The sequence below is a fragment of the Manis pentadactyla genome, chromosome 5 (genome assembly GCF_030020395.1).
Source record: "Manis pentadactyla isolate mManPen7 chromosome 5, mManPen7.hap1, whole genome shotgun sequence".
Taxonomy (NCBI): Eukaryota; Metazoa; Chordata; class Mammalia; order Pholidota; family Manidae; genus Manis; species Manis pentadactyla.
In genome coordinates, this window is record NC_080023.1 from 92479302 (window position 1) to 92493222 (window position 13921).

Genomic DNA, 13921 nt, shown 5'->3' on the forward strand with positions numbered 1-13921 from the left:
CATGGCTACTGGACTATTGGTTGCTTTTCCTTCATGTCGTGCAGATCAGCAAACCACCAGGAGGGGGGAGTAGGGTGTCTCTTTGCAGCCTATGGCTAGCCGCAGGTGATTGCAAGTGATCAAGGCATCCACTTTACTGGACATGCATTACAAGGATGGGTGCAGCAATTAGGAATCAAGTGAAAATTTCATGTACTATGTAACCCTACTGGGGCAGGCATGATAGAGAGGGACAATGGTTTGTTGAAATCTGGTGTGAAGTTGGGCAGCAATAGTCTATGGGGCTGGTCAGTTTGCCTATGGACAGTACCACAGCATTTGAATAGGAAGCCCCGAAAAGGAGCCTTGAGCCCTGTGGACATGCTAACAGATATAGCTGCCTTTCCTGTACAATTGTATGTCCAAACCAAACAAGAGATATTGAAGCCAGGATGTGGCCAGGAGAGCGACATCCTGCTGTCAACCCCTACTGCATTAAACCCTGGAGATACTGTTAAATGGACATGGCCCTGAACATTCCAAAACATGGACCAGCAATGGCTGGCCCATCCGGCACCTTGATGAAAAGGCCTGGAAGCTGGTTTCATGTGTGTTCAAGGAGTAACAGCAGAGTGGCCCACAAATATCAAGATAGTGTTCTCAAAATGTCCAGGCGGTACTACCATCTTATGGGGAAGTTTTGTTTTATCTTTATAGCCAGTGCATATACCTCCCATAGCCCTATATATTGACCCATCTGTAACTCCCACAGCGAGGGGGGTGAAAGTCCGGTATACTAGATGAGGATGAGATTCCATTCCTGCCAGTGTTTTATCACAGGACCACTCTCTTGCATGTATCCTACCTGACGGACAAGAATTTGCCTATGCTGGCGTCATTAAAACATGTGTCCTCCTGCCCTTAAAGTTGTTTTCTTCTACAGTCCCTGTGGCCTGGATGCGCCTCCTGGCTGCAGCTGCCACGTGATCATTGCTATGAACCCTCTACTTCTTCAGCGACCGCCTGCCCATGGAATGGGGGAGCTATGGACTTAATCTACATAAGATGTTGAACATAGCTGAATCCTCCAGCTTGAGGATTATCATGATTTTATTGCTGTTGCTATTGTATGTCATTAGTCTGCTCACGATGGTCCAGTTCTCACCCAGGGACCATTACAGAAGAGGGGAAATGAGTACATTGTAAGGCGAGATTTCTGGAGCGGGGGTCTGTGGGTAAAATTGTAATATTTCCAGAATATCTTGCCTGGCTTTAGTGCATCTTCATATCAACAGGCGTTCCTCAGGGGTGGAGACTCCTTCATCTCCATATCAGTGGGTAGTTACCTGGGCAACCAAGGGCTTATCTGAATGTGAGACCCTAGGGGCAAGTCTTGTTTGCTTCTGCCTGACCAGGAAAGAGAGGGCCCTGGACTGCAGTTTGTAAGCAATGAAAAAAGTTTTAAACTTCATTTGTCCCTTTGACTGATTTTGGTTTTAGAGGTACTTTGCCCCAGGATTTCCTCTCCCTAGAGTTACAACGTTGAACCTCTGAAACATGCCAACTTTCCTTAACAGTTAATCAAAGCAATAAAAGCAATTAGGTTAAAATACATCTATGTTTTAAAGAACTGATAATTAGGCAGGATTTTCATAGTGCTTTGAATATAGTTGGTGCTCAGTAAGTACTTTAGGGTGGCAAAAAGAGGAGCTTTCGTTGTGTTTTTCTAATGCATTTTCTCACAGCCTATGAACAAAAGAGATGGGCCTACAACATTTAGGTTTTGTGGACTCAGTCTTGGAGAGTTGAGAATATGCCCTAGAAGAGATCAGGACAATGGGCTCATTGATCCGCGCTCGGTTCTAAAACCTAAGGAAGGCATGCTGCCCCAGCAAGCGCAGTTCATCAGCACACAGATAGCTGGACAGAGAATTAAGGGAGCAAGGGAGGGCCAAACGAACTTTGAGCCTGAGAAATATGGTAGGGTGATACGGATTGACTCCTCTGGTTGCTCTCCTTTTTTAGTTTAAAACATTACATTCTCTGTATTATATTTTTCAATAGGACAGTAAGAATAGATTTTATCCTTTTACTGAGGTAATTGAGCTTTTGTGAAGCAGGAACTTGATAATTTAATAATTTTCTAAGCTTTTTGCATCCCTCCCAATGTTTAGAAGTACAATCTAGCATGGTGAGTACATACTCATCAACCTCTGAGTCTATTCCAGCTTTCCAAAATACCGAAGCATGGATGGCTTTAAGACAGTACATTTCCCAATACTTCCATATGTAGTTTTTCCCCAAAACTGATGTGCCAGAAAACCACACTGAGTTCCCAAAACCCAAGTCCCACCTCATAAAGGATATGCAAATTCCTCATCCTCCTCTTACATCTTAACTAAGGTGAATGGCCTGAAGGGTAAACCAATCTAGGTGTCTAACAACGGGGAAGCCTTTGTAATGATTAATCACAGCAGCTGAACCTAGGGGGCCTGAGTCTTTTTAAAATTTATATGTATTTCTGTTAAGGATAAAGCCTAGTGGTCAGTCTGGTTTATTTGCCTCTTAAGAATGTGATGAGTTCCGATACGTGGTGTACAGAGTAAGGGAGTAATATCAATTTTTGTTTAATCAACTTTGCTTGTGTAGTCTCTTCTATTTCCAAAAATTCATGGCTTCTGAGGAAGAGTACACTGAGGAGAAAAGAAGGAGAAACAGTAACAAATACTAAATGCTTGCCAATGACCTTTTTTACATATTTAGGTTATGGAAATCCTTTTACACTATTCTCAATAATAATTCTCTAGTCTCTGAAAGCACCAAAGAAAAGCCAAAGTATATAAAGTAGGAAAGCTTTTTTTAGAATATGTAATTCAGTATTTTCTGGAAATAGCGAAATTTAAAAAATATTTTGGGAAAAATCGCCAGATAAAACTTTAATGTGATCTCTTTCAAAGTCAATGATTATTGTTCACCACAGTAATCAAAATCTTTTTAAAGTCATGTTTAAGATTTATTTAAAAATTACTATTAATCCTCATCTTACTCGTTAATTAAAAATATATATTTCCTAGGCCCTTTTAACAAAGTATAAAATATACTCCAGCTGTCAGACCAGTTGCCGCCTGAAGGAAGCCAGCACCAAAACCTAGCAGGAAAGGAGCAAGTGGTAAAACTACTCTGACTTAGGTGTTATTGGCTGAACACACGGGAAGGTACAAGGGCTTTGCAGGTCAGCCTCCCAGAGCATGGAATAGTGCAAAAGGGTGAAATGAGGATCCAGAAGTGTTGGAAAATACCCAGACACTGGGAAAAATTGTTGGTACATCATAATGTAGGTCGTTTAGAAAGTGTGTCCACAGGTAAAGATGAAAGACTCGTTGAGGAGCAATGGGCCGTGGTGTTCTACCCAGTCGGTTTTTCCTGTCAATTGCCAGAGCCCGTCCAACAGGCCAGGTGTGCGACAACACCCTTTTTGAATCTCTTCCAGCAGGAATCTAAGGAAGAAGTGGGATGATCATTACTAGTAGTTTAATTCACTTCACCTTCTTTCCACAAGTGCCACTGCACATCACACTTGTTCCAATGGAGAGAAGAAAAGGAAACTGAGTCAGTGGCCTTTTGAAATATCCCACATTATGAAATTGGCCAATAGCATCCTTGTGGTGCTAATGTGTTGTTCTTCCCCATATCGTAGTTGAACCTTCCCACATATCGTGGTTGAAGCCAGGGTCAGTCCTTTTAGAGGCATCTACTACCTGCTTCCCTGCCTCATGAAACAAACTGTAGCTGTTCAGGTTTCTAGGTATTAGCCATGTGCAGTGGATTTCAGTGTCAGAGCCCATTTTAAAAGCTAAGAAAATTTGGCATTCAAATCAGGCAGAGTGTGGGCATCATCTACCTTCATTGGAAGTCTCCTGTGACTCTGAGATTTCCTGTTGGGCTTTCCACGTGACCAACTGTGGTCCCCTTTCTCCTGTCAAAAGGATCTGCCGTTCCTGACACAACCTGCTTGACCCCACTCTTCAGCCGGCCTCCAGTCCTATGCTCTGGGGGGCCACAACCCTCAGGCAGCTCCATGGATGACTTTTTTTGTCAGGGTCCTTGGAAATAGTCATTACATGCGGCTGTATTACCGGATCCCAGGTGGCCAATTTTCCTGGAACCCCACCAAGCTGCCTAGGCATGATTTCTAATTACCCAATAGCTCAGGGCACTACTGACAAACAGCTATGAATGTTTTCATAATAAGGCACCTGAATGTTTGCTTAAACCACCTACTTACAAAACTGAATGCTTTAAAGATGTCAACAGTGGAGTTGAGTTGTAGAAAGATATAAGTACATGAGTAACATTTCACCAAATATCCCCGAATGCCCATCCACTTGGCTTTTCGTGGACATAGTGAGTGAGTGCACAGCCCCATGCACCCACAGGGAGCAGTGCTTGTGACGCTGGGTCAGCGAGACCGGGATCAAATAACCAAAAGGCTACTGGTTTCCCACTTAGTTGGGGAAGCTACTCAAGAGTCTTTGAGCTTCAGTTTGCTCAACTTTAACATAAATGAAGCCATGTATCTTACTGGTGCACTAAAGAATGTAACATACAGCTTGGCACCACTCGGGGCTCACTCGGCCTCGATAAAAGTAACTTCCTTCACTCTGAGGCCTAAGGCAGCCTTGACACCCACAGAAGACCCCACCTCCATTCTCCACTTGCTCTTTTGGCTTCCAGAAGCTATGTGGTTGTGAAGGAATAATGCCACCACTCCACCTAATTAGGGTCTTTCTTCCTGCCCTGGGATGCACACCCCAACCATTTTAAAGTGAGAGAAGGAAGAACACAATTACGTTCTTCAATCCAGCAAGAGGATCCTGTCTGTCAGGACATACACATGCTTACCCTACATATGCATATGTAGGTTGAGTTGTATGTGACCTGGTTTCCCTACTTGTAACCTGGTTTTGTTATTTCTAGAACTATCTGATGTACTCTGTTATAAACCTTCAGTTTTCATAAGAACAATGCTGTATCACTTGATACAAAGCTATATATTCTAGCTAATCTATGAGCACAGACATAAAGCAAAGGAGACAGTATGTCGTGAACTTTCTTAAAAATATTTTCCGGCTTAGCTGGACCATTTGTAATGTATATTATTTGGTCTTAGAGTTCATGTTGCCCTTGTGGCTACTAGAAATATATGCTACGGGTTGTGAGTATGTGAGTATATGAGTATGTGAGAACGATAGAAGAAGCTAAATTTTAGGAATGCAGTATTTTTATATGGTTGTGGTATGATGTGGTTTAGTGTTTCCTCATGGTGGAATTAAGGTATGAACATTTAAAAAGCAAATTTTTGAATCATTGTTCTTATAGGATAACAATCATAATGTTAAAAATACTTTGAGTAGAAATTGTTTTCTGGCTCAAATACTTCTCAGATTAATAGCACAGTGTCTTCCAAGAAGGACACATCATTGGGAGCATTTTGGCAGGTCAGAGATAAAAATCGTAGCAAGAAAGAATAATAAGCCCCATCCCTAAGTTTCTATCCAGTTGTATCCTCCACATGGGTGTGAAGCAGACGTGAGTGAGCTCCTTGTGTGGGTAGCACTGAGAGTTCAATTCTAACTAGAATGCCAAGGCTACTCCACCGTATCTAAAGTCGGTAAGTCCCAGAATTCTTTGCTCCCCCTGAATTTGTTCATTCTAGGTTTCTCTGAGCAGACCATCATTTGATTACTTCTTGTGATGGCCTGAGATACTGGAGAAAACCCTGTGATGGGGAAAATATATTCCCCGGACATATGAAGCTCATGCTCTAATTACGACACAAGTTATGTTCATAACATAACTGAATGTTGGAAATACTCTGGGGTCAAAGAGAAGGGAGAGACTGTCTACCTAGAGGAATGAAGGGGAAAAAACCCCTCCTAGCAATGCATTCGGTGTCTCTGAGGTTTATTTTGGGCTATTGATTCATTGTTAGGTTCTTGCATGTACTGCCTCCCCACCCCCTCATGGAGAAGAATCAACTCTATGTCCTGAATTTGTTTTTAGGAGTGCAGACATCAGCCAAGAAAAAGCCAGTGCAGGAAGGAAGGGGGCTCACCTCTATGTTGCTGGCTCCTGGACAGCTGCCTGGGCTTCAGGATGAAAGGAAAGATAGCATCCTGCAGTTCCTGGGGCACGAACGGAGCAGGGAGATGGCTCATTTTAACTCCGTAAGGATGTTCATGCCCTGCATGGAGAAAAATCTAAATATAGATTCTGGCTGATGATAGTGGGTAGGGTACAAACCTACCTTACCATGAGCATGTGCAGCATACTGGGGTGTGCTGCCATTCCGGGGCTTCTGGACAAAGAATGCTGTGCCTCTGAGTCAATGTCATATTCACTCACCTGGGGAACCCCTGCAGAAAGCAGGTGCCCAAACAAGGGTTTAGAAAGAGAAAAAGCTTAAACATGGTGCTTTGCTTGGAATGCACAGCCCCATCATGGCAGCCATCTGAGACTATTAAAGGCCCCCCCAGTTTCTCTCTTGACACCAACTAGATGTGTAAGGCTCGGGCAGATTGCCCCTTGGAAGCTTACATTCATGCTTCAAGCACTTGCTTTTAAGGATCAACGTAAATATAGTAAACATCGGTAGTTAATAATTTCAAATAATAGTATACGTTAAGAATTGCTATGATCACTGTTCTCTCCCTCAAGGTGTCAGCTTAACAAACAGAATTTCCATTTGCTTTTGTCAATTCTAAACTGAGGGCTACTCAAGAGCAGCAGGGAGCCTTTGTGCTTCCCCCACCAACCCCACCCCACCCCCAGGAGGCTGCTGCCAATGGTCAGATGGAAGGATGCACCCTGTGTTGGGAACCCAAAAGCAGAGTGCAAAACACTTGTTTACAGAGTGGAAAACTGCACCCAAAATCATGGGGAGTTGCCAGCCAAGAGTTTTGTTTTGCTCTTTCATGCTCTAAATTGCCTCCTCTAAGTAGAAAACTCAAAACTCTGGGCTCATGACCTGGATTTCATTTTTCAAGGATAGAATGAAAGTTCCCTTTCTTTCAGTTCACATGTATTATTGAATGTAACTTGAGGACCTCTTGTTTTCCTTTTCATCTGGTGCACATGCAATGTCAATACTCTGTTTAGCAGAACAATCACAGTGACTTCCATCTTTTAAGGCAGAAGAAGCTTCTGTGACAGCAATAAAATACAATGAAATCACGAGTATAGCCAGGAGTTAGTCCACAATTGAGAATTTACAGCATGCTAAGAAAAGTATTCAGAATGACTGCTGAGGGACCATCAAGAATGGACAGGCTCTTAGAGCCAGCTGTGGTACATGATGTTCTAAGCTTAAAAGTTATCATCTATATTGTTTTATCTCAGTTAATGCATTTTATTAAAATACATATACCTAGGTATTTGATGTTTTTCACTTTATTGTTGATTTCTTATTAACTGAAAAAAATGAAGCAAGTGGGCACGCTGTCCTCAGCTATGCCCCTGGTGGCTCTTTGTATTCTAAGATGGGGAGTATATATTTCATAGAGAAAACTTGGTTCTTTATATTTTCCAGATCACTTGAAAATATTCTTTGATTCATTGCAGAAAGAATAATAGCCAATGGATTGTTGGAAAGATTAAAAATTAATAATTATGTAAGAGGAAATGGTTGAAGATTTCTAGCAAAAGTCATTGTTACCATTACTGTATTGCAAGGTCTCTCACAGATCCTGTGCATGTGTTTATTTTAATCTATTTCCATTTCCACAGTGAACAAATTTATTGATCCAAGAATTACTATTTTGAGCTGACTTGTAATAACTATTTTAGGAGAGGTGTAAGCTCTGTATCAATAACCTTGAGAACAATGCTGGTAAACTCAGCCTGAGACACAGCAACGTACGTGTGGCTCAGTCAGTGACGACTTGAGGGATCTAAATGTGATCATCTCATTTTCTTTAGGCCACTGAGAAAAATTCTGGGCACAGAGCAGATGATAGATATTTGGATTTGAATTCAGAGACATGACTGGATTTTAGAAGATTCTCACAAATTAGAGGCTATTTAATAGTTAGGAAGTGGGACAGAGCAATTCAAGATTTGAATACTAACCATATCAATGAACACTCTATGAGATTTTCACTTTGAAATGTATTTAAACTTAAGACCAAAGAGCCATTAACTTGAGATTTTAGAGTTAGAATTTTGAACCCCACCAACCTCATCACAGATTTTCCCTGACACTTACCAATGAGTGGATGTAGGGTTTTTTCCTTCTCAGAAGTGACCCACAGCTGGTAATCTTCCTCAGAGCCCTTGGAGACAAAAAGAATGTTTCACAATAAATCTTTCGCAGTAGTACTTGAAGAACACATTTCCTTAGCAGTTAGTTGTTTCCAAAAAGAAAGAATTGAGTCCAGTATAAATGCTCTTTGTTCCATGGGGGGTAGCTACAGTTTTTGAGTTAACAATGCTGACTTCAGTCACCTTTTGTCCCCCAGTGACCATCCCAGATTCTTGTCCCTTTGATAAAGGCCAAGGATCTATAGCACTACAAGGCAATCAGTCCCTCACTTTGTGGGTGGTTCGTGGCACAAGAAAACATTCTTATGCCCCCATCACTAAGGAGGAAAAGGCTAATCTCAAGAGTCCTGCCTCCTGTTGTCTCCAGACTCCTTTGGGAATGTTGGTTTTTGCTTTCAGATGTCCCTGCCCAGACAAGCACATCCTCCAGAAAGCCACACACAGTGCCATGATTATTCCTGAGCAAAGTAAAACCTGAAAGGCATCATCAGCTCAGCAACCCTGAGGAGAAGGAGAGAAATGTCCAAGAGGCCTTGAGCAGATGGCAGCATGAAGTCAGCCCACTGGCTTTGGTGCGGACAAGCCCCACTTTAGGGACTGAATGGGCATGGACTCTAACCTAGAGCACAGGTCGGATGCAGAAAGCAATTAGTCCCTGCAGTAACACCAGCATTCCCACTTGAAACAAACAAGTCTAAATTATAAAGACTGCTGAACTCTTTCAAAGAATCCTTCAGGAGACAATGAAGCAAGAAATGTTTGAAATGGAGTTGATGATAGTTATTATGCTTGCCTGTACTCCTGATTAAATTCATGGCCTTACCCACATGAAGAAGGGTCCAAGCATGGAAGTAATCTCTCTCTCTCTCTCTTAATCTCTCTCTCTTAATCTCTTTCTCTCTCTCTCTCTCTAGCGCACACACACACACACACACAGCTAAATCTGCTCAAAATCATTGCAAAAAGGAATTGAGAGCCAATAAAAATATTTTAAAGTAGGGATTGGAAACACGATGTTGGAATCTTTTAAATCAAGCATTCATATGTAGACAAATAACCCGTTTTTCATTAAAATAGAAATGTTTTCTTGCCTAGTTGAGATTGATCACCTTAAGAAAGGAAAACCACAAACATAAAATGGAATTAGTTGTATCATTAATCAGTCTCACCAACTTCATCTCTGAAACCACCCAGTCTCTTCCAAGATTTTTTTATTATTCAGGTAATACATATCATATATGTTAGAAATCAGTATAATCTGTGTTTTACTCAATGCCTATAGTCAACTTTATTTTAAGCATATTATTAAATTCCATTTGTTCAGAAATCCTTTATTTCTTATGCAAATTCTGGTTGCCTACAGTTTTTAAGGGGCTTAATTGTGCCATTGGGTCAAACAAAACTTAAATTACAATTTTGTAATTCTGTCACACAATAACAGGACATTTCCCATTTACAGAGAATTTTATATAAGAAACTGTGCATTGCAAATGCTTCCTTCAGCTCTGTCCATCTGATATCTCTTTTCCCTTACGAAACCTCACCCTGAAATATACCCATCTCTTTCACCAAAAAAAAATTTCAGCAGCTCACTCTAGCCCCATCTAAAGGAGGGACGTGGCATTTAAAAGAAAACAAAATGAAAGTGATGCGTATACAGATATCCCCAGATTGTGGTCTTATTCAACCCTCGCCTCCTTTACTTGTTTAAACAAGGCATTAGCTTCTCTCATTCTCAGGAGCTGCATCAAGGGGATGTAGATTCTAGCCAGGTGATCTCTGTATGTCGATCATCTATGCCATTTGAGATGCATGATACTGAGACTGAGTCCTCAGGTGATGACCAAGGTAAACAGGGATGGGAGAGGAGGGATCAGGAAAGAAGATTCAGAAAGAGTAGCCCCATAAAGGAAGAAAGATTTAGAGTCTTATGAATTGTCTTATGTATATTCTTTGTTTATATTATTTATAATAAATATACAATGTGATTAGCCCTCTAAAATTATAGCCCAATTTTATGCTATGACTTTCAATTTGCACAAAATTAAGTTGGGAATACAGGAATAGTACCCATGTATAGGCTAATAACATAGCTTTACTACCTCCAATTTCTACATTTGGGGGAGAAATAAGACTTTGGTATCTGTAATAATCAGCTATCTTATGATGGGTGAACGCACACCCACACGAGCTTGCAAAATCAAATTTGGTTTTTAACTAAAAATAGCTTGCAGGTAACTTACAGTTACTCCTAGCACTTGTAGTGACATGTTGATGACATCATTCACTGTGTCTGAGGTTTTTACTGTTATAGTTAAAGGCTGTAAAAAAGAAATAAGAAAATGGCCATGAATTAAAAAATTTAAACCAGGTGAGCAAATAATTATTGGCAAATTATTATCCATATTCTAAAGTCAAAACTTGTTTTCAGGCAATAAGAAAATAAAGCACATGTAAAGCAAACCCTAATTACAATTTGTTTCCATTCCTTTATACAGCATGAAGGTAGTAGGAAGCATTTCAGTAAAATGTGTATTTCTCTTAGAGGATTTGTGGCGCATAAAACATAACAGCTTCATTAAGAAAGAGAAAGACTGAGAACTCTGAGAGGGCACATGGGCTTGTCCTCAACATCCTCAGGCTGTGAACATAATGGAGGGGGGAGCAGTTGAAAAAGGAGGAACTGGATGCTTTTCTTTCTTCCTCCGTTGTGTTTTTATAGTATGGCTTTGTTTCTTTGCAGTTATATACTCAGCTTCAGTAAGAACAGAATAAGAACATTAAATGTCTTTAATATATAAAGACATTTAAAAAATAGTGTACTTTCTCTCCATCAGATGACATGAGTACTAAGATTTTCATTGTTGAGATCTGTTGAGACAAACCAATGAGTCTAGCAAATGAGACTGAAAATATTAGAAATTGGAGTTCTGTTCCCAATTCTGACAGTGAACAAGTATTTATACTAGCTTTCTATCATTTTTCACACTGAGAAACTGCTCATAAAAACAGGACAGATTATAGAAAATTACCTAAAAGGGATTAATAGGATACTGAGATGGTATCTATCAAACTGTCTGAATTTCAAAAGATAATTAAAAATAAGACAATATGTAAGTAACATTTACTATGCACAATATAACATTATAATATTATCAGACGATGAGGTCCGTGTCATCTGATAAAGTGCTCAAAGAAAACCGTGTAAATGGACACACATGAGCCTTAAAAATTAAAAAAAAGTTAAAAGAAACCCTTTTTTAACCTATTATTTTTCTTTTCATTGTATTTTTTTTTCTTTTTGATTTCAATTCAATTGCTTGATATGCCAGATGGCCTTGAAAATAATCAACAAACAGTAGATTAACTGTTATATTTCCTAAGGTGATGACCGTATGGTGGTTAAATAACGGAATATCTTTATTCTTAGGACATACTTAATATTTAAGGATGAAGGGCTGTGGTGAGTGTATGCCCTGAAACATAGGTATACACATACACATACAGAGAGAAAGAGAAAATAAATAATGAAGCAAATAAAATAAAATATTAGTAAATAGATGAATATAGGTAAAGGGCATATGGGGTATTGTTTATACTGTGTTTTTGCAGCTTTCCTGTAAGATTACAATTACTACAAATAAAACATCATAGGGAATAAAAACTATAGAAACAACCCAAACCACTCTGTAAGTAGTGACATCTGGAAAAAATGTTTAATTCTAATAGGAAAATAAAAAATCACTTAATTACAAGAAGCCACTATAATTGCTATTTGAAGGATCTTGAGACACGTTTTGGGCATTAATATGTCATGCTCTTTCTATGCTTAAGCACTGTACCTATTATGGATTCCCCTATCTTCGTATCACCTAGGATTCACTTTTTATATACACAAAAATACCGTTTCCCAACGTGGTATTTTCTAAATACTCTCTCCTCCACTGTTCCTTTCTCCCTCCCATCCCCCCGAGCTCGCTCTGTCTCTTATTCGCCTACATCAGAAACTTGAAATTTAATTGTTGGTCTTAAAAACACTTACAGAGGTACACTTCTTGATGTCCTCAGTGAAGATGTCGAGGGAAATGCTTTTGGGCTGGTCCTTCTTTTTGGCCAAATGGGTATACCTAATCAAATTCAATAATAACCCAAAATAGTAGGATGAGTTACCTATTTGCTTATTTTCAAATCAATCTATGTTGTTAATATTTTCAATATACTTTGTTATTTTTAAAGACATATCAAAAACTCAGCAAAATCAAATTGTGTGTTGGAAGAAAACATGCAGTCATATTTCAAGAAAAGAAGATTTGACCCAGGAATTTTCTGGTTTCCCTTGTCAAGTGGGATTTGGGGAGCATATCCATTCTCAAAGCTTTCCTGCCTGTTTGAGGGGGCCTGGCACCTTCCTGGGTCAAAAGTACGAAGTAGCAGTTGCTTCGAGAATCAGTAGTGTCACCTGTACTTCATGAAAATTTAACACGTTTTGAGAACAATGTTAGCTCCAGTAATTAGGTTGGAGAGAAGGGGAAGATGAGGATGAGAACCAGTAGTTCCTCAAAAAGCAGCACAACCTGCATGTAAGTGACAGAACAATTTCTACTAAGGAGAGGGAGAATAATTTGGGGGTCCTGCTTTGAAGAGGTCCTGCTTTGAAGATTTATATAACTTTATCATGGATTAAAGATTTAAGATATGTATATTGACAAAATACCTCTGAAGGAAAGAGTACCACATTTCCTTTTGTTCTGTAGATCTGCAATTTAAAAAAGTGGGAGAAAATATTAAATGACATAAAATACTTAGAGTAACATATTAACATGGCCATTCCATATAACCATAGCAGCAGCCAGTAGTTAGTGATGTGGACGTATGTGTAAGTTGTCCTCTCCTTATAATTGGGCTTTTGATGGGCCCTGCTCTTTTACAAGCAGTATTACATTGAAGGAAACAGGTCCTAAAGTGGAAGAGAAGCTGGTTTGGAATCTAAATACTTAATTGCAACTCTGTGATGCAAGCTATACAATCATGGGCAAGTCACATCCACTCTGAGCTTCAGTTTCCAGAACTGGAAATGGGTCAGTTATACCTCAGTGTTCCTGCAGCTGGTAGTGCTTTTCAAATACAAAGATGACTACAGATGATTCAGATTAAATCATACTTAAGAAACTTGGCATTTGAATGGACTATCTTGGCCCAGAAGCAGAATATCCTCTTAGGGAAAAGCCCTACAATCTTCTATATCTTTATAGATATAGTGGTTCTATATCTTTATAGATATAGAAGATTGTAATGCATTTAATTAGTTTCTAGAAAGTTTATTCTTCATTCTATGATTCTCTGACCAAGATCAATCCACCTATGACTAAATCACTAAAGATTAGTACTTTCCCTGATGAAGTTCCTACAGAATGTAATATCCAAAAGTGAAAAAGCTGTAAGGTTCATTTGTACATGGATTTATCACTTACTAGCACTGTTTTTATTGTGGTAAATTACACATACCATAAAATTGGCCATTAGTGCTCTTTAGCACCTTTACAGCATTGTGCAGCCACCACCATTAATGAGTTCTGGGCCATTTTTATCACATAAAAGCAAGCCCTGGGTTCTTCAAGCAATC

General features: G+C 39.6%; 1 protein-coding gene across 2 annotated transcripts; it reads right to left on the reverse strand.

Annotated features, from left to right (window-relative positions):
• Positions 1–2968: 2968 nt before the first annotated feature.
• Positions 2969–12540, reverse strand: LOC118930097 (rho GTPase-activating protein 20-like). Of its 2 annotated transcripts, XM_057502524.1 has the most exons (5): positions 12341–12540; positions 10542–10619; positions 8243–8309; positions 6095–6223; positions 2969–3476 (listed from the first exon to the last, which is right to left on the reverse strand). In XM_057502524.1, exons 2-5 carry the CDS (start codon positions 10566–10568, stop codon positions 3406–3408), a joined length of 294 nt encoding a protein of 97 aa, XP_057358507.1. In that variant the 5' UTR covers positions 10569–10619; positions 12341–12540; the 3' UTR covers positions 2969–3405. The 2 variants fall into 2 exon arrangements, with proteins under 2 accessions (XP_057358507.1, XP_057358506.1); XM_057502523.1 differs by lacking the exon at positions 12341–12540 and having other exon boundaries at positions 10542–11219.
• Positions 12541–13921: the final 1381 nt, after the last annotated feature.